Here is a 25,572-nt window from a genome sequence, read left to right as displayed (position 1 = left end):
ATTTTATAGTGGTAAATTTACTACTATATTTAGGAGATAATGAGATCCACTTACTTACATCAAAACAAACAACGGAACTCAAAAAACTAATTTTACCAGCACCAAGTTACATCAAAACAAACAACAGAAGTGATTGAATTTAACTTTCAGACGGTACGAGTTACATCAAAAAAAAAAAAAAATAATAATCACACTTCAGGAAAACTCAAACACCACTATACTTAACTTATGTTGAATCTACAAATACGTCAATCCAAACGCCCCTAAGTCCCAGGCGATTTTTAAAAACAAGAAGTTTTTACAAAGTTTGTAGTGAAGGGATTTTTATTTTTATTTTTATTTTATTTATATTTATATTTTATTTATTTATTTATTTTTGCGTATTGCATCCTATTCTCCGTTCCCAGCCCCGCGCGCGCGCTCTTTTTCTTCCTAAACCCAATCCCGCCCGCTCCCCTTTTCCCGACCGACCGACCAAAGATACCCTAAACCCCACTCTCACTCTTTCTCTCTCCCCATCTCCCCTCATCTCTCCCCACTCTGGTTCTCTCTCTCCTTTGCACTCCACACTCGACCCCGGCGCCTCGCTCTCTCTCGGGAGGAGGACGACGAGGACAAAGAGGAGGTGGTGCCGTGGTGGCGATATCCAGGGTTTCCCCTCTCTCAATTGGGTCCGAACTCCAAATCCCGCCTCCCTCACCCCGACGCACACTCGCATAGAAACCCTAGACCCCACTCGTCCTTGACTCCTCGGTCACCATCGGCCAAGGCCCTCTTACACCCTCTCTCCGTCCTCTTGTATCGTACGGGTCCGAACTCCTAACCGCGCTCGGCCCACTCTCGTGAGGACGACAACAAGTCGAGGAGCAGGTGGTGGCGATATCTAGGGTTTGCTCTCCTTTTGAGCACCAAAGCTCTTGTTGGATCCGCAGCTTCAGTTGTTGTTCTTGTGGTAAGCCTCCCCCTGTTGAGTTACTTGAGTAATAAGCTATAAATAGAAGTTTCTAATGTGTCACTTTGAGTAGTAGTCACATTGCATAACTGCTGATCAAATATATGAACAACTGTAGATTCGTGCTACATTCAGCAACCCATTTAAGTGTTCTGTAGCTCATTTCGTGATTCAGTAGTGGAAATATGTAATGTGTTGTATGAAATTCGCTGCTGATTGAGTATTGTGCTTCCATGTTTCTAGATGTGTAAAAAAAAAAAATTCTGTGAGCTTTGTTGCAGCTAGAATAAGAGATTATGCAGAAAAATACTGTATTAACTTGTTTATATTCTAGAAAAAAGAAGTACCATAGTAATTTTCCGTCACAGTGTAGAAAACCAATGAAAGTAGTGCACTCCTTGTGTGGAAGAAGTGCTGTTAAAATGATCTAGAAAACAATTTCTATTTGATTTTTTTACTTACTAGTGGAGTGGGCACAAAAATGCATCCATTCCAAGATGATCAAGTGGTCAACAGTGGCTACTTAATGTTATAAAAGGAGATAAGATGGTCACTTTTGTTTATTTATGACTTTAGTTTGATGAATTATATTAATTTGTTTTGTTTGGTTATATTCTTATAAATCATATTTAGAATAATAGATCTCTCTTGTCGACTTATCTAACTCATTGTCAATCAAGGTATATAGTGTTTTACCATTTCTTTGATTTGAGAAACAAAAGTTCTAGATTATATGTGTGGGGAGATAAGGGAGCGCTTAATTAATTTTTTTTGGGGAGATAAGTGCTGCTTAATTGCTATATACGGGGAGATAAGGGAGATTTTGATTGCTTTTTGTTGGGACAAGGGGGACGTTAATATATTTTGTGGGGGAATAAGGTGATTTATTGCGTTCTTTGTTCATTTTATTATGATTTTCATTTTAGAATTGCATTTATGTTTGTTAAATTTTAGATGTTATTCAATAAAACATATGCATATAAAAATTTGAACACGAATGTAAACTTTAGTTGCATTGTTGCTAAGTCTAGTTCATATTTATATATGGATATTAATATATATTATTATCTGAACAATATCCAAATATAAATCCGATCATATTCGAATCCGAAGAAATATTCGATTCTTATCTGAATCCATTTTAGCGGATATGGTAACAAAAATTTAACATTTGACGCATATCCACATTCAAATTTGTATCCGAAAAAAAAGTAATGGATGCGGATATGGTTTCGTCAAATATCCAACTGTATTCGATCCGTTTTCACCCTATTCCTTCTCTAACAATCTCGCTTTCCTGCCACAGCATCGTCATGTCCCGTTGAATCTGCCTCCAAATTCCATCAACTATACCGTATAAACCATAGTCGATGTGCTAATAAAGTTGGCCTCTTAAACCTCAAAAACTCTTCCCTTGGTTTCCAACAGGAGAAAGTCCCTCCGTCTTCTTTGAGCTGATAGGAAATGGAGGCCGATCACTCACCAGAACGCAACAAGCTCCCTGAACTCAAATTAGGTATCGCAAAAATCTTTACCAAATCTTTTCTTCTGTTTATTTTTGGTACTCTTCCTATTCTTTTAAAAATCTTTCTATTATGTGGCTGGTCCTTCTTTAGATGCCAGGCAAGCCCAGGGTTTTATTTCTTTTTTCAAGAACCTGCCACAAGTAAGCATCCTTGCTAACAATCTCTTTCCCACTCATCACAGTAATTCTTGTTGTTTGTTTTGCTTTATTGTAATATATCTTTTTTTCTTTTTGGGTTTGCAGGATGCTAGGGCTGTGCGGTTCTTCGATCGACGGGTGAGTGAGAGCGCTGTACATTTTATGAATGCTCAAAAATTCATTTGATGTATCCATTTTGTTGTCCTTATTGGAAATAAAATTTGGAGTGAAAGCTTGTGCTGTTTAAGGGATGTGAAGGGCTGATCAGGTTCCTTGGAATGAAAGGCATTTCAATTAGCTGCTTTTGAAAGTTTCCCACATTCTTTTTTTGCTTTTTTACTTGACATTTTTTTCAAGTGTGTCTTTCAACAACTTTGAATTTGCATTATCAATTTATAAATCTCTGATCTAGAGAACTGCTCAGGGAGCTTCTTGACTTATATAAAAGAGGGGTACTTGATTAATTGTGACTTGCGAGAGAGGAATGCAAGAAAGTTGTTCTATAAATTCTTGGTTTTGTTCTTAAAGGTAGTTTAATTGAAACCTCAGTTAAAGGTGAGCAAACTGTTAGAATTTAGCAACTTCCAGTTTTTGTTTCTTTATACAATTTTTCTGATATCCCAAGTCCAATTAGGTTATAGATATTTTTGTGTATACCTCTTTGAAATATATAATTGCACTGACATACAGCAAATTTTAATGTACTTTCCACTTTTTTTGATGACGTTCGGGGACTAATAAGAAAGTTGGTTTCATGGTAAAAAATGTGATGCACTTGTCAATTATTATGAGAAGTCTAGGACAAGTGTATGCAAGTGAACTTGTCTTCATAATGTGTTGTCTCAGATAACAGTAATTCCTATTAACAACTTGAATTCATATTGAAGTTGGTGAATGGAAGTCAACTCAAGCATTAAAATAGCAAATTCAAGTAAATATAATACCTCATTGCCCTAATAGGGGAGTTTGGTATGCTGATTGTCAAGAGGCTGTGCATATGAAAGAAGAAGAGGGCGGGAGTGGGACATATGGAGGCACATTATTAATTTTCTCTTTTCCTAAAAATACCAAAAATACATATATGTGCAGATTGTGGATGAGCTACATCAAATATATCTTAAAAATAAATACAATAGATGCAAATTTGTGCCTACACAATTAACACATAATGCAACTAAGTGACTTTTTTCTTTCTTTCACTTATCCTTTTATCTGATGGACTTGTTCCCCTGGAACAAACCCTTGCTAACTATTTCGTTATTTTGGTAGGATTATTATACTGCTCATGGTGAGAATGCAACCTTCATCGCGAGGACATATTACCACACTACTACAGCTTTGCGACAGTTGGGTAATGGTCCAGAGGGAATATCCAGTGTGAGCATAAGTAAAAATATGTTTGAGACGATCGCTCGCGACCTTTTGCTAGAAAGAACAGATCACACACTGGAGCTCTATGAGGGTAGTGGATCAAATTGGAGGTTGACTAAAACTGGCACACCTGGCAACATTGGTAGTTTTGAAGATGTGCTGTTTGCAAACAATGAGATGCAGGATTACCCTGTCACTGTTTCACTGTTTCCTATATTCCGCGAAAACCAGTGCACAATAGGGCTAAGTTTCGTGGATATGACTAAGAGAAAGCTTGGTGTGGCGGAGTTTCTTGATGATAGCCAGTTCACAAACCTTGAATCAGTATTGGTTGCTCTTGGTTGTAAAGAGTGTCTTCTTCCTATGGAAAGTGGGAAGACCAGTGATTTCAAGCTTCTTCATGATGCTCTTTCCAGATGCAATGTTCTTGTCACTGAACGGAAAAAGTCTGAATTCAGATCGAGAGATTTGGTGCAGGATCTTGGTAGGATAGTCAGAGGAGCAATTGAACCAGTTCGTGATCTACTCTCCGAATTCGAATATGCTTTAGGTGCATTGGGGGCTTTGATGTCCTATATGGAGTTACTTTCAGATGATAGTAATTATGGAAATTACAGCATTGAAAAGTACAATTTGGACAGCTACATGAGACTGGATTCAGCTGCAATGCGAGCATTAAATGTTTTAGAGAGCAAGACTGACTTAAACAAAAATTTTAGTTTGTTTGGCCTAATGAATAGAACCTGCACTGCTGGCATGGGAAAGCGGCTTCTTAATCGGTGGCTCAAACAACCATTATTAGATGTGAATGAGATCAACTGCAGGCTGAATTTGGTTCAGGCATTTGTGGAGGATGCAGAGCTTCGTCAAGGACTGAGGCAACACCTGAAAAGAATTTCAGATATTGAGCGTTTGACACATATCCTGAAAAAGAAATCAGCTAATTTGCTGCCAGTGATAAAACTATATCAGGTAATCTCCCTCATTCCTTTTAATTACCCATATTACTAGTTCTTTCATAGCCAAATTTCCCTAGTTTCTTACATGTTAGTATCAATACAGTTAATGCCCCTTTGTGTATTGATTATTACAACTTCTTTGTAATCTAAGTTTTCATTAAATTGAATTTTCTATTATGCAGTCAGGCATTAGACTTCCACACATCAAAGATGTTCTGGAGCATTGTGAAGGGCAGTTTTCACCATTAATAAGGAGCCGGTATATTGAAACTTTAAAATTTTGGATGGATGAGGATCGGTTGGGCAAGTTTATTGCTCTTGTTGAGGTTTCTATTGACCTCGATCAACTAGAGAATGGTGAATACATGATATCTCCTAACTATGATCCCGACTTGGCTGCACTGAAGGACGAGCTTAATGCAATTGAGCATCAGATAGACAATTTGCATAAGCAAACAGCAAATGATCTTGATCTTCCTCTTGATAAGGCATTGAAGTTAGAAAAAGGAACGCAATTTGGACATGTTTTTAGGATCACAAAGAAAGAAGAGCAGAAAGTAAGAAAAAAGCTCAGTACTCATTACATTGTTCTGGAAACTAGAAAGGATGGAGTGAAGTTTACAAACTCCAAGCTTAAAAAGTTAGGAGATCAATATCAAAAGATACTTAGCGAGTACACAAGTTGTCAGAAAGGTATTGTTGCTCGAGTAGTTGATACTTCAGCTACATTTTCGGAGGTATGCCTAAGTGTCATTTTATTGGCTTCTTTTTACATGTAAGAAATGCCTTAAATCTTTCTGGTCATTAGGTGTTTGAAGCTCTTGCTGGGGTTCTTTCAGAGCTTGATGTTTTGTTAAGCTTTGCTGACTTGGCAACCAGTTGTCCAATACCATATGTAAGACCAGATATCACGCCCTCGGTAAGATATACAGGCTATTATTTTTCCCATATGTGATATTTTTCTGAACTATATTGTCATCATAATTTTAATGGTCTTTTATTGAAGGATGAAGGGGATATTATACTTGAAGGAAGCAGGCACCCTTGTGTGGAGGCTCAAGATGGTGTGAATTTTATTCCTAATGATTGCACTCTTGTAAGTAATCTTGCAGAGTCTCTTTGGTTGTAATTGCAGGAGAAAATCACTTTCTAATATGTGGTGATTTTGGCTGAATATAGGTCCGTGGTAAGAGCTGGTTTCAGATAATCACTGGGCCTAACATGGGTGGTAAATCAACCTTTATACGACAGGTTGGCTTCTAATTGTGATAATTACATGTCTGAGTTGCTTGCTTCCTAGCTTTATCTTATTAGCTATAACTGAAGATACTTTTGTTTCCAAATGTTCTTTCAATTAATATTACCTGAGTTTCATAGCTACAAGCTAGTAAAAGAATCTTTAGTCAAATGGCTTTTTGTTAGTAAACCCAGTAAGTTAACTGTAACCATGCAGGACATTTGTTCACTTTGCTAGGTTTAAAACTTGTTTTTCTTTGTTGCTTCGAAGCATTACTGATGCAAACCGAGAGGTTGCCAAAATTGAATTTTCAAGTTTGCTTTTGTTTAAAGGTAAAACAACGTTTAATTTATCAATTCCGATGAATTTTAAGTAAGGAAGCAAAAATTTCAGCAAGACAAAAATTAAAACCGAATTGAAGTAATACTAAAATGTTGATAAACCTTCAATATATGAGATAATAACAACCAACTGAAAATACATATAATACTTCCAAAAGGTAAATTTGGCTTTATCGGAGTTAAAGCTTTAGGTTTGGTTGTTTGGCAAATATGGTTGGTAATGGTGGAAGGCTAGATTAAAAGGGAATAATAGGATATCAGGAGATGAGAGATACAAAAAGTGCACCGTTCACACGATTGTGGGGGATCCACGATCGACGAGGAGGGCGGTACACCACGGGTAGAACTTCGGCAACATAGAAGAAGAAGATGAGATAGTGACTCGGAAGAAGAGGAGGCGTAGAAGTAGAAGCCGATCTTGTCACGAGGAAGAAGCGATAATGATCAAGTTGAGGAAGAAGACGATCTCGGCGCGAGTAAGAAGCGTCGATGATCTCACCGGGAAGTAGAACACCAAGGATAAAGAGTGAGAGTAGAATTTTTTATTCATCCAAATATATCTCCCTTAAGGCTTCAAGAACCATGTATTTATAGTGTTGAGAGCCCTCTGATAATAAATTATTGTTTTTTCGTTTTCAACACAACACGGTCACCCATGAGTCATGCATAGAAAACAAAACAATTTTGAGAATTTCAAAGGTCTTTGTTTTTGGGGAATTCTAAAGGTCTTTTTGGGATTGTTTTTTTGTTTATTGGAGAAAAGGGTTTGGGTTAGCCAAATCAACTAAACCTAAATGATTTAAGTTAGAATCAAACACGAACCTACAAAATAAAAGAAAATTGCATTCGAAAATAAAACGAGATTTATTTGCTGCATCAGTTCCCCTCGAGTTGGGAAAATCTCGACTCCGTCGAGATGGCATCTTGATATCTCTGGTACAAGTCCTCTCGAAGTTGGCGCAACTCCGCCTCAGAAATCCAATTGCTATCGGACAATGGTCGTCCACGCCAACGCACCAAGTATCGGCGATGAGTGCCATGTCGCGTTGCTGACTCGTGCACATCCAGAATATCCTCCACGCCATCTGATGGAGTTTCGATGTCGGAGCGAGATGTCGAGCCATTGTTATATTTGGTTTAGATTTGTAGTTATCTAAATTGGAATTAAATCCTAATCTAATTGGGATTGGATATAATTTAGATTTAATTTGGCATATATGGATTATGAGTCGGAATCTAATTTCTAATTGAATTAGGATTAGACTCTATTTAGGAGACATGTATTATAAATATATGCTACGGCCAAATTAATCGCCGCGACCAAATTAAGATGCCACATACTAATTAAGCCAAGCAATGTATGTTCCGGACGATCAAGAAGCCGCCGCGACAAATTAGAAGTGGCCATGCACTAATTAATTAAGTCTCTTGGAGGGTGTGTACGGCTGTTGCGGAGAGAACCAAGAAGGAGCCGTACTAATTAGTGCTAATTTTGTGGTCCGTACGGATTGGTGAGAGAGCAGCCTCGTTTTTCCGGAGTTGCTTGTTGCGGCATTTCGGATCTAATCAAGTTTTGATCTTTGAGAGATTTTCTTTGTACTCCGCCTTTTCGACATTAATAAATTATTTGCTCCGTCTTCGCCCGTGGACGTAGGCCGTTGGCCGAACCACGTAAATATCGGTGTGTTCTTTCCTTATCTTTTCTTTTCTTGCATTAAACTATTTTCTGGATCTATTTTTCGCCGTTCCGATTTTAACAAACTGGTATCAGAGCCTTTCTATTCCCTTTGAGGATTAAGATGACGACGAAGTTCGAGATTCAGAAATTTGACAGGACCAACAGTTTCGCATTATGGCAAGTCAAGATGCGTGCAGTATTGACGCAGCAAGGATTGCAGAAGGCACTGTAGGGAAAAGAAAAGATGTCCGATTCATTAACGGCAGAGCAGAAGGAGGAGATTGATGACAAAGCTCTTATGGCAATACAATTATGTTTATCTAATGAGGTATTGTGCGAGGTCTTGGATGAAAAGACCGCAGCAGGGCTTTGGCTTAAATTGGAGTCTCTCTATATGACGAAATCTCTCACTAACAAGTTATATTTGAAGCAACGTCTCTTCATGTTGCGCATGGCGGAAGGTACCTCTATTAAGTCGCATTTAGATGAATTTAATTCTATCATTATGGATTTCCGCTCGATAGATGTTAAAATCGAGGAGGAAGATGAAGCCCTTTTATTATTATGTTCTCTACCGCCCTCTTATAAGAATTTTCGTGAGACTTTCTTGTTTGGACGAGATACTCTATGTCTCGATGATGTTAAATCCTCTTTACTTTCAAAAGAGAGAATTGACATGCAGATAAGCAACGAGACAGCTGGAGCTTCAGGACAAGGTTTGGTCGCTAGAGGGAGGTCTCGGGAGAAGGGTTCTGGTAATAGAGGTACATCTAGATCAAAGTCAAAGCATAGGAATCTGATTTGTGGTTATTGTAAGAAGAAGGGTCACATAAAAGCTGATTGTTTCAAGTTGAAAAATAAAGAGCAGCGGAAGAATAATGGTGATAAGAATCAAGGTCAGAAAAACACCAATACTGAAGCAGAAGCAAGTGTTGCAGCAGGAGAATCAGATAAAAATGATATCGTCTTTACAGTTACGAATAAGACACGTAGACAGGATGAGTGGCTTATGGACTCCGCATGTTCTTTTCATATCTGTACACATAGAGAATGGTTCTCGACGTACATGCCTATTGAAGGTGGAGATGTATTGATGGGAAATCACTCTAAGTGCACAGTTATTGGAATTGGCATTGTTCGGGTACGAATGTTCGATGGAGTAGTGAGGACTATATCTGAGGTTCGGCATGTTCCGGATATGAGGAAAAATTTGATCTCGTTGGGTACACTTGATACTAAAGGCTTTAAGTATTCTTCAGCTGATGGATTAATGAAGGTCGCTAAAGGGAATCTTGTAGTGATGAAGGCTAAGTTGTCCGACATGTTATATGTTTTACAGGGTTCCACTGTGACAGGTTCAGCAGCGGTGACTTCTTCCTCTATGTCAGATTCGGATAGCACCAAATTATGGCATATGCGACTGGGCCATATGAGTGAATATGGTATGATGAAGTTAGGCGAGAGAGGTCTACTTGGTAGTCAGAGTTTAGAAAAGTTGGACTTCTGCGAGCATTGTGTTTTTGGCAAACAAAAGAGAGTCAGCTTTAAGGCCACAGTTCACCGAACAAAAGGTACTCTGGACTACATCCATTCTGATCTTTGGGGACCTTCTCGTATTCCTACTCATGGTGGTGCTAGATATATGTTGACTTTTATTGACGACTATTCTCGTAAAGTGTGGGCGTTCTTTTTGAAAAGTAAGGATGAGGTGTTCAATTATTTCAAGCAGTGGAAGGTCATGATTGAGAAGCAAACTGAAAAGAAGATCAAACGATTAAGGACCGACAATGGTTTGGAATTCTGCTCGTCAGTTTGAAGAATTCTGCAAGAAGGAAGGGATCGTTCGACATAAAACCGTTAGGCATACTCCACAGCAGAACGGGGTGGCCGAACGGATGAATAGAACTCTTTTGGAGAGGGCCCGTTGTATACTCTCTAATGCTGGCTTAGCGAAGAGTTTCTGGGTAGAGGCGATCTCTACGGCATGCTATCTGGTGAATCGATCTCCACATTCAGCACTTGATTGCAAAACTCCGGAGGAGGTATGGTCTGGCAGCCCTTCTGATTATTCTAATTTACGCATATTTGGTTGTCCTGCTTATGTTCATGTTAATGAAGGCAAGTTAGAACCTAGGGCTAAAAAGTGCATTTTTATTGGTTATGCATCGGGGGTTAAGGGATATAGATTGTGGTGTCCTGAATCGTCTAAATTAATTATTAGTAGGGATGTCACATTTGATGAATCTGCTATGTTATATCCTAACCGTAATTCTTCTGATGAGACCCCGAGTGCTAGCAAGCAGGTGGAGGTAGAGACCGATGGTATAGTTCAGTCACAGGATTCTTCTCAGTCAGAACAAGTTCAGTCGACAGACACCTCAGTAACTGAAACTCCACAAGTTGAGAGGCAGAGCATTGCTACAGGCAAAGCGAGGAGACAGATCAAACCACCGCAGAGATATAGTTATGAAGATATGGTTGCTTACGCTCTTTCAGTGGCACAAGATACAGAAGAAGAAGGTGAACCTTCTACATATAATCAAGCTATTTCCGGTGCCAGTTCTGCAGAGTGGTTGGTGGCGATGAATGAGGAGATGGAGTCTCTTCATAAGAATCGCACATGGGAGTTGGTAAAACCGCCTACAGGCAAGAAAATTGTCGGCTGTAAGTGGGTCTTCAAGAAAAAGGATGGAATCCCCGGCGTAGAAGATACAAGGTATAAAGCTCGTTTAGTTGCTAAGGGCTACAGTCAGGTAGAAGGTGTGGACTTTAATGATATTTTCTCACCCGTCGTAAAGCATACTTCTATTCGTGTTCTTTTATCATTAGTAGCCATGAATGACCTGTATCTTGAGCAGCTTGATGTTAAGACAGCTTTTCTGCATGGAGAACTTGAGGAGCAAATTTATATGAAACAGCCGGAGGGATTCATTGTTGAAGGGAAGGAGGACCATGTTTGCCTGTTAAAGAAATCGCTTTATGGCTTAAAGCAGTCTCCTCGGCAATGGTATAAGCGGTTCGACTCCTTTATGACAGGTCACGGATATTCCAGAAGCAAGCGTGACAGTTGCGTGTATTTCAGAAAGCTTGATAAGGGATCTTTCATATATTTGTTGCTCTATGTTGATGATATGTTAATTGCTTCCAGCGACATAGTTGAGATAAATAAATTGAAGGCTTTACTTAAGGGTGAGTTTGAGATGAAAGATCTAGGTGCTGCTAAGAAAATCCTTGGTATGGAAATTAAGAGGGACAACAAGTCAGGACTACTGCATTTGACACAAGAGAAATATATAGAGAAGATTTTAAAGCGTTTCGGGATGACAGACGCAAAACCAGTGAGCACTCCTTTTGCGGCGCATTTCAGACTTTCCGCCGAGTTATCACCGCAGTCCGATGATGAGCGGGAGTACATGTCACATGTTCCCTATTCTAGTGCTGTCGGGAGCATCATGTACGCCATGGTTTGCACACGGCCGGACATCTCCTACGCAGTGAGCATGGTTAGCAGATATATGACCAATCCTGGTAAGGCTCATTGGCAGGCTGTTAAGTGGATTTTGAGATACTTACGAGGTACCACTAACACTTGTTTGGAGTTTGGGAGGTGTAAGGATGGTGTGGTTGGATATGTTGATTCGGATTTTGCAGGTGATTTGGATAGGAGGAGATCACTTTCAGGTTATGTTTTCTCTATTGGCGGATGTGCAGTTAGTTGGAAAGCTTCACTACAACCTATTGTCGCCTTGTCTACGACGGAGGCGGAATATATTGCTATGACAGAGGGTGTGAAGGAAGCTATGTGGCTAAGAGGCTTATTTGGAGAGCTTACTTCTTATTGGGATCCGACGGTTGTTTATTCGGACAGTCAAAGTGCTATTCATTTGTCTAAAGATCAAATGTTTCATGAGAGGACAAAGCACATCGATATGAAGCTTCACTTTGTTCGGGATGTGATTGGGAAGCGCACAGTGACTGTTAAGAAAATTGGTACTAAAGACAATCCGGCGGATATGCTTACAAAGTCCCTTATTATTGCCAAGTTCAAACATTATTTGGACTTGGTGGCAGTCAGCAGCATTTAAGGCCCTATGGGGCGTTTGGAGAAGACGGAACACGGAGCGTTAAGGAGCATTGAGGCGAATTAAATTCAAGGTGGAGTTTTATGGCGATCTCAACACAGCGGTGGCTAAACTACAAATTAAACCAAGGTGGAGATTGTTATATTTGGTTTAGATTTGTAGTTATCTAAATTGGAATTAAATCTTAATCTAATTGGGATTGGATATAATTTAGATTTAATTTGGCATATATGGATTATGAGTCGGAATCTAATTTCTAATTGAATTAGGATTAGACTCTATTTAGGAGACATGTATTATAAATATATGCTACGGCCAAATTAATCGCCGCGACCAAATTAAGATGCCACATACTAATTAAGCCAAGCAATGTATGTTCCGGACGATCAAGAAGCCGCCGCGACAAATTAGAAGTGGCCATGCACTAATTAATTAAGCCTCTTGGAGGGTGCGTACGGCTGTTGCGGAGAGAACCAAGAAGGAGCCGTACTAATTAGTGCTAATTTTGTGGTATGTACGGATTGGTGAGAGAGCAGCCTCGTTTTTCCGGAGTTGCTTGTTGCGGCATTTCGGATCTAATCAAGTTTTGATCTTTGAGAGATTTTCTTTGTACTCCGCTTTTTCGACATTAATAAATTATTTGCTCCGTCTTCGCCCGTGGACGTAGGCCGTTGGCCGAACCACGTAAATATCGGTGTGTTCTTTTCTTATCTTTTCTTTTCTTGCATTAAACTATTTTCTGGATCTATTTTTCGCCGTTCCGATTTTAACAGCCATCAATATCGACAGTAGAGGGGGCCTTTCCGTGGTACTCGTATAGTTCACTGACATTGAAGATCGGGGACGTCGGTACTTCCGGAGGTAGATCAATTTGATAAGCATTTTCCCCTAATTTTTTTCAGAATTTTGAATGGCCCATACTTTTTCCTGTTCAACTTGTTATAGCCTCCAGCTGAGAACCTTTCTTTTCTAAAATAGATTAAGACATTATCTCCTTCATTAAAAGTCATACCTCGGCGATGTTTATCCGCTGACTCCTTGTACTTGACAGTGGAATCCCGCAACCTCTGATGAACTTGTTGTTGCACCTCTTGAATCTATTTTAGGTAATAGTCGGCATCTGCACTAACTCTACCAGGGTAAGGTATTGGTGCTTGGTCAAGAAAGTGGGTTATAGGACGGCCATATAAAGCTTCAAAAGGAGATTTTCCAATGGTTCGGTTTATGGAACTGTTATAAGCAAATTCAGCTTGAGATAAAATTAAATCCCATTGTGTTGGTTTTTCTCCAGCTAAACATCTTAAGAGATTACCCAAAGATCGATTTACTATTTCCGTTTGCCCGTCAGTTTGTGAATGGTATGGACTGCTGAAATTCAGTTTGCTTCTTGCCTTTGACATTAAAGTTTGCCAAAAATGACTAACAAATTTTGTATCTCGATCAGAGGTATTTGATTTAGGAATGCCATGTAAACGTACAATTTCATTGAAAAATAATTTTGCAATATGTGATGCGTCAGAAGTTTTCTTGCAAGGAATAAAATGAGCCATTTTCGTAAAACGATCAACAACCACAAAAACGGAATCAACTTGGTGTGCAGTCTTGGGTAGGCCTAGGACAAAATCCATGCTAATTTCCTCCCAGGGCACAGCGGGAATGGGCAGGGGAGTATACAAGCCAGTATTTTGAGTTTGTCCTTTAAATAATTGACAAGTCTTACACCGCTGAACAAACCTTTCAACGTCCTTACTCATGTTAGGCCAACAATACCTCTCTTGAACTAATCCCAAAGTTTTGTCTCTCCCGAAATGTCCCCCTAGCCCTCTACTATGCAAGTTCTGAATCAAGGACTCTCTTAACGATCCCTGGGGAATGCACAACTTGGACTTTCTAAAAAGATACCCGCCGTCCAAACAATAATCAGAAGGTGAATCATTGTCAGGAGATAGGCACTTTTTTAGGATAGGACCGAAATTAGGGTCATTTTGATATTGGTCCTTAACTATCTCAAATCCTACTATCTGTAAGGAAGAAGTGATAAGCAAATGGTTTCGACGACTGAGTGCATCAGCGACTCGATTAGCAATGCCTTGTTTATGCCGCAAGTGAAAAGTGTATTCTTGCAGGAATGCAGACCACTTGGCATGTCTTTTGTTCAAGTTTTTTTGAGAATTTAAATATCGCAATGCTTCATGATCCGAATTAAGAATAAACTCTCGATGAATCAAGTAGGGTCGCCAATGTTTCAAAGCCTGCACGATCGCGTAAAATTCAAGATCATAAGTGGAATAACGTGCTCGTGCATCGTTCAATTTTTCACTAAAGAAGGCTATAGGACGTTTCTCTTGAGATAGTACACCTTCAATTCCGATATGTGAGGTATCACAATCAATCTCAAACACCTTTTCGAAGTTGGGCAAGGCAAGTACTGGAGCCTTTGTAAGTTTGTCCTTAACCAATTGAAAACTTTTTTCAGCTTCAGATGTCCAAGTAAATTTACGCCCTTTTAGGCAATCAGTTATTGGCGCAATTAATGAACTGAAATTTCGAATGAAACGCCGATAAAACGACGCAAGTCCATGGAAACTTCAGATTTCAGTTATAGCCTTTGGGTTTGGTCAATTTTGAATTGCTTCTATCTTAATAGGATCTACTTTAATTCCCTTGGTGGACACCACATAGCCTAAGAAGGTAAGGCTATCGGTTAGAAATGTACACTTCTTAAGATTCAGGTATAAACTGTTATCTCTTAAAGTTTGAAGCACTTGTCTTAAATGATCTATATGAGTTTCAGGACTCGTGCTATAAATCAGAATGTCGTCGAAGTAAACTATGACAAATTTTCCAATGAATGGTCGCAAGACTTGGTTCATACAGCGCATAAAAGTACTAGGGCATTGGATCGCCCAAACGGCATAACCAGCCACTCGTATAATCCTTCTTTAGTTTTGAACGCTGTTTTCCATTCATCTCCAGGTCGAATATGGATTTGATGATATCCGCTCTTAAGGTCAATCTTAGAGAATATCTTCGCACCTCTTAGCATGTTAAGCATATCATCAATCCTAGGAATGGGAAACCTATACTTGATGGTAATTTTGTTGACTGCACGACTGTCAACACACATTCGCCACGTTCCATCCTTTTTTGGTGTAAGGAGGGCAGGCATCGTGACAGGGCTCATACTTTCTCTTATGTAACCTTTTTGCAGAAGTTCAGAGGCCTGCCTATGTAACTCTTCATGTTCAGCGGGACTCATTCTATAATGGGCTAGGTGTGGAAGACTAGCACCGGATACAAAATCAATGCAGTGTTGAATGTCTCTCATAGGTGGAAGGCCATCGGGGAGTTCCTCAGGCATGATATCAGAAAATTCATTAAGCAATGGTTGAACAGCTTGAAGAACTTCAGTGTTCTTCAATTTTTCTTTTGCCAAAAGAATATATACCACTGGAGACTTTGTTAGATTTTTAGAGAATTGACTTTTGTTCAAAACCATCATTTTCTGTTCATTATTGGAGGGTTGCTTTTGGGACTCAATTGCCTTAGATTTTGGTTTGGGAAAGTAATTCAGGGGAACCAATCTAACTTTCTTGTTGTCCTTTGTGACAATGTAAGTGTTCTCCCTACCATCATGTATAGTGCTACGATCAAATTGCCAAGGTTTACCTAACAATAGGTGACTCACATCCATGGGAACAACATCACACCAAATTTTATCAGTATAAGTTTTTCCAATAGAAAATTCAACAAGACATCTCAGTTATAGGAAATTCATCCCCATCCTTAAACCAAGCTATTTTGTAAGGTTGAGCAAGTTTTTCAGTTTTTAGTTTAAGTTTATCAACCATTTCTCTAGAGACAGTTTTCAGTACTTCCACTATCAAATGATCATAGAGCAAAACTTGCCTCCCGCGCTACAGATGGTTCTAAAAAGGCTACGACGCTTTCAATAATATTGGGTGGACTTAGAGGCTGATAGGACTTGATGGATCATGAGATTTGTTTCAGTAGCATCAGGAGATTCTTCGAAAATCTCATCTTCATCTTCTTGTTCTAAAGTTTCTTCCCCATTTTCATTTTCTTCATGACTTTCTATTAGATTGGCTCTAGAATCAAATTTTCTCAGAGGGCAATCAGAGGATTTATGTCCAGGTTTGTTACATTTATAACAAATGATGCCAGATTCAACGGGTTTTGCACCTAAAATTCCTTTACCCTTAAGGTCTTGAGCAGGTCTTGAAGAGGTTTGACTATCGTTCTTTGGGATAGGCTTAGTTCCTATGGTGTTCTTTACGCTCGCACTTTCCTGACGAAAGGTTTGTCTTTTAAGTTTATTCTCAGCCTTAAGTGCATGACTATAAGCCATGTCGAACCCTGTAGAAAGTTAAAAGGGCTAACTCATCTTGGATTTGGGTTCGAAGACCGGCTAGATAGCGAGCTATTCGCTGTTCTTTGTCCTCTTTAAGTTCATTACGAGCTTAAAGGGTGTAAAATTCTTCAGTATATTCTTGTACCGATTTAGATCCTTGTTTAAGATTGTGTAATTTTTGAAAAATAGTTTGACGGTAATCAATCGGTAAGAATTTTCCTTCAAGTTTTTCTTTCATTCTTTTCCACGAGACAATCTTTTCTTTACCCTTTCTAAACCTATCATTTTGAACTTGTTTCCACCACACTAAGGCATGTCCTTTCAATTTAAGGGAGACAAATTTAACTTTTTTGTCATTAGGTAATTCTTTCCATTAAAAAAATTGTTTTATTTTGTCTAGCCAATCCACAAAATCTTCAGGTTGTAATTTACCCTCGAACTTGCTCACGTCCACTTTACTGCCCTTATCCTATCGATGTATATTTCCTTGAGTCTAAAAAAGAGGATTTCTTCTAGCAGGTAAAGTACGATTGTCAAAATTAGGGTCACTTTCCGAATCTTCTCCAACAACATTTTGTTGTTTCATAGTTAATCTTTCCAATAGTTGTTGAATGTTATTCATTTGATTTTGCATGCTTTTTATGGAATCTTGTTGTTTCTCATGTGCTTCTCTCCAATCACGAGGATTTTCACTATTGCCAGCCATTTCCAAATGCTTACAAGTTGATCAAAGAAGTGATGCTTTTCTTTTTGAAATATTTTGGCCCAAAAAGAAGACAAAGAAATACAAAGTTGAACACCAAGAAAAATGTTTAGATCAAAACAAACGTTCCCACGAAAAGAACTTGCTTTGATACCAATGGATGCAAACGAGAGGTTGCCAAAATTGAATTTTCAAGTTTGCTTTTGTTTAAAGGTAAAACTACGTTTAATTTATCAATTCCAATGAACTTTAAGCAAGGAAGCAAAAATTTCAGCAAGACAAAAATTAAAATCGAATTGAAGTAAAACTAAGATGATGATAAACCTTCAATATATGAGATAATAACAACCAACTGAAAATACATATAATAGTTCCAAAGGGTAAATTCGGCTTTATCGGAGTTAAAGCTTTAGGTTTGGTTGTTTGGCAAATATGGTTGGTAATGGTGGAAGGTTAGATTAAAAGGGGATAATAGGATATTAGAATATGAGAGATACAAAAAGTGCACCGTTCACACGATTGCGGAGGATCCACGATCGACGAGGAGGGCGGTACACCACGGGTAGAACTTCGGCAACATGGAAGAAGAAGATGAGGTAGTGAGTCGGAAGAAGAGGAGGGGTAGAAGTAGAAGCCGGTTTTGTTACGAGGAAGAAGCTACAATGATCAAGTTGCGGAAGAAGACGATCTTGGCGCGTGGAAGAAGCGTCGATGATCTCACCGGGAAGTAGAACACCAAGGATAAAGAGTGAGAGCAGAATTTTCTATTCATCCAAATACATCTCCCTTAAGGCTTCAAGAATCATGTATTTATAGTGTTGAGAGCCCTCTGATAATAAATTATTCTCTTTTCTTTTTTAATACAACACGGTCACCCAAGAGTCATGCATAGAAAACGAAGCAATTTTGGGAATTTCAAAGGTCTTTGTTTTTGGGGAATTCCAAAGGTCTTTTTGGAATTGTTTCTTTGTTTATTGGAGAAAAGCGTTTGGGTTAGCCAAATCAACTAAAACTAAATGATTTAGATCCAAATCAAACATGAACCTACAAAATAAAAGAAAATTGCATTCGAAAATAAAACGAGATTTATTTGCTGCATTAATTACATTCTCTACATTTAGGGAGTTTTAGAAGTTTGAAGTGTGATAGATGTCGAGTTTCAAGTGTTCTTTCCTTAATTACTTTTTTTGGTGGGTTATGTAACAAAGTAGATATTGGGAATTGTCTGCATCAGAGCTTAGAAATTGAATTTGGTAGACATTGAATGAATAATTGCACTATTCTGTGCGCTTAAATCAGTCTATTTAGTCTTGCAATTGGATGCATAAAGAATGCATTTGTTATATTGACAGAGATTTTGGTTGTTCCGTATTTTGCTGAATTTATATATTGATGTAGATTTCTAGGGAAATGGCCGGTTAAAAATTTCAAATTTTAATTAGGTTATTGTAATTGAAATTTGATTTATGTTATAGACTAAAAGTGTAGTGAAGCATAACTAAATGAAAATTTAGAGAGCAAGTTGCTTAGATATTTAAAAGAATGTAAGTCTAAATTTAGATTTTTTGATGAAAGAGATTATGTTTATTGATGAGAAATCAAACAACTAGGAAAACTCTAGAGAGAGAAAGACTTTTGTTTTAAAATTAATAAAAGAAGTGGAAAAAGGAAAGGAACGAAATGGATTAGGGAAACTGACACTAGGGCAAGGATTGCCTGTGTTGCCCCTTGCCACTCATACTCTACCGTGTGGAGACAATTTTGCCACATGGCACGGGGTTGTGCGGACATCATATTGACAAAATTACTCTTTTGGCAAATTTTTAGATCTTTTTGAGTTTTTGGAGGTAAAAAGTTTTGCAAAAGTTTTCTCATACTTAAAATATATAGATACGTAAATGAACTAACCTTTGGAGCAATTAATAAGTTCCATTGCATAATAAGACCAACTTTTAGTGAACAGAATGCAAATAAGATGATTCCCTCCAAATTTTTTTTTTTTGTTATTTTAGATCTAGTGAATATAACCATGGTACTGCTTTTCGATAAATTTTTATCTAATTGTTGGCTTTGGTTTTGGTTTCATGCATATACTTTCATAATATGATATAAAATGATTTTTTTTTCATTAGTAAGATATTTATGACTCTATTCTTAATAAATTGTGCGAGATATAGTAAACCATTTTTATAGCCATTAAAAATATTAAAACACTATAAAACTAACATTTTATTCAAGTTTAATAAAAAAAAATTCCAATGCCAATGTGCTAGTGGTGTGCTACTGGCACGACATTGGCATGTCCTATACTACTGTGCCAACGGCTCAGTGTCACGGGTCAATCGTTAGGGCTCGACCGTGACGCTCTTGGGGGCCATATTTGGTAGTCATTGAGTTAACGAAGCTATGGAGTTGCGGAGTTGAAGCGTTCCGTCAGGTTGGAGCCGCTGTCAAGTCTACGGAGGCAATTCTCTAGCAATGGCCTATGCCATGGCAAGGATTTTGGTACCGCATGCGGGGTTTCAAAACGTACCCCTCGGTGAGCACCTTTGTACCCTGGGGTGCCAAAGGGCTGGATGTCCTGCATGGTATATAGGAGGAGGGGTGGACACAGCGTAGAGTGGCCCCGACTTCCCCGCCGACTCATAGGACATGGGTCGTCCCTTGGCTAGCGGAGTAGTCAAGCCTAGTGTTTCGTGTGACCGTGCAACGGATGGTTGAAGGGTCACGGGCCTAGGGCAATGTCGGAGACAGAGGTCGACGACATTGTGGAGCGGGAAGCACCCGGGAGGCTTTGCTCCTAGGTTCGCTTGCACTACCTTATGTTGGCTCGGATCTCTGTGAGGGAGCGCATGAGCGGATGAGGGTTAGTCTTGCGACGGATGGCCCGCCGTAGAGGGCAAGGCTCGTGAAGGCAAGTGTGCTGAGCGGGGATTCGCAGGGCGCGGTGCCTGCGAAGGCTTAAGGAGATGGATCTCTGTAGGATCGCCAAAGGGAGGCACGTCGAAGGAGACTCGTGAGGCGCGTAGGTCTTGGAGACTCGAGAGGGGCGAAACCCAGCAAGGCAAACAGTATCGGTATCCGTATGGTGAACCTTGAGAGACTGGACCATTGGTGTGCGGCCAGACGTGGTCGAGCCATGGAGGGGTCAGATGGGTTGCGACGCGGAGCGAGACCGGCTTGTTTGTATGGGGCCTTATGTGGCGAAACTATGGACATCGAGGGCGCGGAGCGCCATGGCAATGCGAGGTCGTGGGGACGGTCGAAGAGCACGGTGTGGGCTTATTGGCTTCCTTGCCAGGAGCGTCGAGGGCACGTGTGCCGTACGGGTCGCATGTGAAGCACGGATGTGCAGAGCATGGGCGTGCGGGGTGTCGCGCGGGTCGCTGGCGTTGGAAGACAGATGAGCTTGTGGCGCACACTTGGGTAGCTGCTTTGACGTGGGTCTTTGGACTGAGCGAGCAGGCCGCGCGTAGGCGGTATGGCCGTGGATGCTGTCGGGCGCATGAGGCACAATGGTGGAAAGTGACCTAGCTTGGTGGCCAGCCTCAGTATTGGGGTTGCTCGTTGGGGAACTCGTGGAGTCCGACGAGGGGTTCGATCAGGCGATTGGTTGAGCTGTCAGTCTGGCGCAGGAGCAAGCTTGGCAAATGCTTGGATTGGTATTCCGCTGTTAAGTTTGGGAGACTTGTCCGTGGTTAGGACTTGGGGAAGGCTTGCCCATCTTCGAGCAGGAAGGGGGCGCCGCACGGGCTTTACGAAGAAAAAAAGTTATGTCCGTGACATTAGGCTATAAATCATACATCAGATCACATTGGTTTTGCTCATACTAAAGCATAATACCATTGGATTAGGAGCTTTAATCTCTCTCCAATGCTTATCACTAATTAAAAAGATAGCGATCACCATGAATTGGCTAAAAGGTCTTTCCAAACAAGAAAATGGCACTGAGCAACACTAGTTATCTTTGCAGGAAAGGTGCCGCATACTTGACTTACATACCTACAGAAATTAGTCAGCATCACATTTTGAATCACTCTTGCCTGCCTGGTGCTTAAATGCTCTTGACTTTGACTATTAGAACTAATGCAATGCAAAATCTAGTTCTAGGTCTGAAGGAAAAAATCAGCCAACTCACAGAAGTCATTCTCTCCTGCAAAGTCTACCATCTTGCAGTATTTCAATCAATTTTTTCTGCTATTTCGTTTATCTTTGATGTTAGCTTTACCAGTATAAATTCTGCTGTTGTTGTTTCTTTTGCTTCTGCATCATGTAGCCTATGCTTCATTTTGCTAAGATATACAGTTTTTCACTCTATCACTTCTATTTCAGAGCAAATCTCTGCTCAATCAAGCTTATGAAAGCTGTGTGATTTTGGATTTGCTCCTTATTAACTTTTCTGTTTGTATCAAAAGGTCGGTGTGAATGTGCTGATGGCACAGGTTGGTTGCTATGTTCCATGTGATCGGGCAAGTGTTAGCATTCGAGATTGCATTTTTGCACGAGTTGGGGCTGGTGATTGCCAGGTAAGTTTGTCAGTTAATACCATCTTCTCTCACTGTAAGTAAATGGTAGAAAAAGTTTTATTAGATTTTCAAATATAAGAATACAAGAAATTATCTACTTCACGGCTATTTTATACTTTAACAAGCCTATCCAGTAGCCTTGAATGGTTCTTGTATTGCTTTTTAAGTTGAAGGCACGTCGGTATACTTAGCACTGTTCAGAGAACAATTTTGTTAGTTTGTTTACACAGCTAGAGTAACAACGTTCCATCTGATATACTAGGTAATGACCTCATATTGAAGCCATGTTATTAATGTTAAAATAATATGTTACCTACAATGTGGAATAATTTGGTGCATGGTACTGGAACTAGAAAAATGAGTGCTACTTTCCTTAGAACATGGTGCTTTTGTTCGCTTACCAGAAATAAAGTACATATATTTGCAAAAAGTAAAGTACATATATTTGCAACTTGAAATCTGTTTCAATATATATGTCTGCATATGAATCAAATGTTCTCAAATGGACAATTTTAATGATATGGGGCATTTTCTTGTTTAACAGTTAAACATTATTTAAGTTAAAGGCATTTGGATTTACGTAGTTGAAATTTGGCAGTAAAGCTAGTCTAGTGAGAGGAGAAACATTAGTATCGGCCACAACAATTGCCGAGGAGATTTTGTCGCCTCTCTGTGGACAGTTTCCAGATAGTAGCTTCCAGTGGAAAGTTCCGACATCATCTTTTGTGGAAAGATGCAAAATGTATTCCAAGGCTAAGAAAAAGATTTCCTAAATAGAAATATGGTCTACGGCAGAACTAATGCTCGTACGGCGAACTTGCCTTACAATTGATTTACGGTTATGTCAATCCAAATGTCCCTTGGTTATTTTGGTGAGAAAATATTCGTCTAGATCAGCATCTGATTTTCAAAAGAGGTACTAGGTTAGAAAGGCATATTTAGTTGACACCGTTCAATTGTCTTTACTTGGTGCATGTGTAAAAGAGGTCCAAAAGTTAGAAAATTCTAGATATTTTGAATCTTAGATCACATAAAATAATTTGGGTCTTTGGTATAGAAGTCCTAACATTGAACTTTACTCAACAGTAGTAGCTTTGTCTGTATTCGTGCATGCTTGCATGCATGAATGGATGGATAGGATTGATGGATGGATAAATGGATGAATAGATAGATGGATGCATAGATGGGTAAATATGTAGAGAGAGAGAACATCATAACATAGTTTTTTCACTTTATTTTGTAACTGTCATCATACAGCAATTTATTCACTTTTTTTTTTTTTTTTACTTTGAGAACAAAATTTATTCACTTTTTTTTTTGTTTTTACTGTTGATTTTGCAGCTTCGTGGAGTTTCCACCTTCATGCAAGAAATGCTTGAAACTGCATCCATCTTAAAAGGTGCCTCAGAGAAGTCACTCATAATTATTGATGAATTGGGCCGTGGTACATCTACATATGATGGATTTGGTCTGTTCCATTGCCTTGCTGCTGTGTCATTTATATTTATGAATAATTAGCCCTTAAATAATCTATTATTTGCTTGAATCTTGATTTGCATTAGAAAATAGAAATTGTAATGTATAAGTGTTATGTAAATTAGTTTGACTTTAATCTATTTAGGTCATGTCTGTACAGTCTCATTTACACACTAAATATGTATTAGTTCTGTCAGAATTACGTCAACAAAAGTCACTATTCTTGGTGTTAAATGGTTGTGTTTTTCCATGAGTAGGAATGGCTAGTTTTATTTTATGATTATATTCTTTATTTATTAGATGAAGATCGCTTTTTAATTGAAACCAATGATCTTTAATATTCTGCTTGTGTGATGTCTCCGGTGATGTCTTTGGTGCATGTATCAGCTTTTCAATGACTAATTGCCTTTCCTCATTTATATAGGCCTATGTTCTTCAAGCTTCATTTTTCTTCCAATATCAAGGCTGTGAGCTTTTCTATGATTTTCTAATTTGCAACATAAAAAAACAGTATAGAATGTAGCCAGAACTCTACTAGGATTGTTGCAACGCTGGAAATGTGAAAACTATATTGACTTGCTAGGTTCCACCATAGACATCTCTAAATTAGATTTATGTTGTAATATTGGTTTCGCATTTTTCTCTAAATTTGTCCTCAATGACAGCTGCATTAGATTTCTTCCTAGGTACGTAGTGTGCTTGTTCTTGAAGTTGCTCTGGTTTTTCAGTCAATAAAAGTTTCAGATTTTATGTTATTTCAAACATTCTCTTTTTCACTTCTTTACTCAGGTCTTGCTTGGGCAATATGTGAGCACCTTGTTGATGAGACCAAAGCACCGACTTTATTTGCAACTCATTTTCATGAATTGACTGCATTGGCTCATGCCAATGGTCATGAGTCTCACAGCTCCTCCCGCTGCGGAGTGGCAAACTATCATGTTGGGGCTCACATAGATCCATCAAGTCGCAAGTTAACGATGCTTTATAAGGTACTAACCTTCATCATATTGGATATAGGGCATTGGACTCTTTACAATTTCGTACTTTGATATTTCTCCAATTTCCTGTTATTAGTTGTTTATCTTGTATATGTAGTCTAATAAAAGGGAGACTCCTACAACAATACTGACACGACATTCTTGAAGTGGGTAACTAATGTTTTAGTTACATAGAGAATGTTGATAACTTCCAATTTGCTAGAACAAAGTTAACAAGAAAAATATGCTAATAACGTCTGATCTTTGGCAAAGAATAATGCTCTAGTTGTCGTTAGATAGTATATGCTTATAGAAGGGCTGCCATGCCAATGGCACCAGCAGCTGGTGCTTGCCTGTTGATAGTTTGACATATATCGACCTAGTTGTTGCAATAACCTGCTGTTTTTCTCATTGTCGTGATTATCTGCTGTGCTTGTCTGTTGTAGAAGACTTGCATGTTGGCTATTTATTATTGGCTAAAATAGGTGAAACTTACTGTCCTGTGACAATAGGACTAGGAGACGAAGAAGTTGAGTTGGGTGAACCTAATAAGTTGAGTGGGCCTGCGATGCAGAATAGACATAATAGTAAGAGACCAAATAGTAGACCAACGTCCAGGTGGTGAGCCTAATAAGTTGAGTGGAGCTGTGGTCCATAATAAGACCTAACGGCAAAAGACCCAATAATAGACCCAACGTCCAGGTGGGACCGAAGCCCATGAGCGCTATGGTTGAGCCTATAAATGCGATTGGTGTGCTCTTCCTATAAGCATGTGCTTTTGGGATAGTTGGGTAGCACTTACGATCCACAAGTGGTATCAAAGACAGTGGCATGAGTTTGATTCCGACATGCTGCATTAATGTTGCAGATATTTTTTTTTGGGGGAGGGCTAAAATATGTACGACTTCCTGTCCCGTGACAATTGGCTTAGGAGACTAATATGTGGAGTTGGGTGAGCCCAGTAAGCTAAGTGGGAATGTGGTCCACAATAGACCTAATGGCAAGAGACCTAACAATAAACCCAACGTCCAAATGGATTGAGTTAGATCGAAGCTCTTGAGCGTTGTAGTTGAGCCTGTAAGTGCGATAGTTGCATTCCTATAAGCATGTATTTTTGGGATCGTTGATTAGCGCTTACAATCCACATTGCAATCCTTCCCTGATTTCAATACCATAAGGAGGTCATGAGGCTAAATCCTTCTGTTTGGCCGGAATGAATCCAAAGTTGAAAGATT

The 25,572-nt window shown here is 39.2% G+C and overlaps 1 protein-coding gene across 2 annotated transcripts in view; it reads left to right on the top strand.

Moving 5' to 3' along the window:
* The window catches only part of LOC109716399 (DNA mismatch repair protein MSH2), a 33,937-nt gene continuing 8,787 nt past the window's right edge, over positions 423-25,572 (top strand). The window contains exons 1-12 of one of the 2 annotated variants that reach the window (XM_020241826.1): positions 423-952; positions 2,381-2,468; positions 2,569-2,618; positions 2,721-2,753; positions 3,885-4,958; positions 5,128-5,682; positions 5,754-5,864; positions 5,952-6,041; positions 6,125-6,196; positions 21,774-21,884; positions 23,226-23,352; positions 24,150-24,349. In XM_020241826.1, coding sequence (XP_020097415.1) covers positions 2,417-2,468; positions 2,569-2,618; positions 2,721-2,753; positions 3,885-4,958; positions 5,128-5,682; positions 5,754-5,864; positions 5,952-6,041; positions 6,125-6,196; positions 21,774-21,884; positions 23,226-23,352; positions 24,150-24,349 — 2,475 coding nt within the window. In that variant the 5' untranslated portion in view covers positions 423-952; positions 2,381-2,416. Of the gene's footprint in view, positions 953-2,258; positions 2,469-2,568; positions 2,619-2,720; positions 2,754-3,884; positions 4,959-5,127; positions 5,683-5,753; positions 5,865-5,951; positions 6,042-6,124; positions 6,197-21,773; positions 21,885-23,225; positions 23,353-24,149; positions 24,350-25,572 lie in introns of both variants that reach the window. The other variant, XM_020241825.1, reaches the window with a different exon arrangement.

Source organism: Ananas comosus, linkage group 10, assembly GCF_001540865.1.
Source record: "Ananas comosus cultivar F153 linkage group 10, ASM154086v1, whole genome shotgun sequence".
NCBI lineage: Eukaryota > Viridiplantae > Streptophyta > Magnoliopsida > Poales > Bromeliaceae > Ananas > Ananas comosus.
This window is presented reverse-complemented; position numbering and strand designations above follow the sequence as displayed.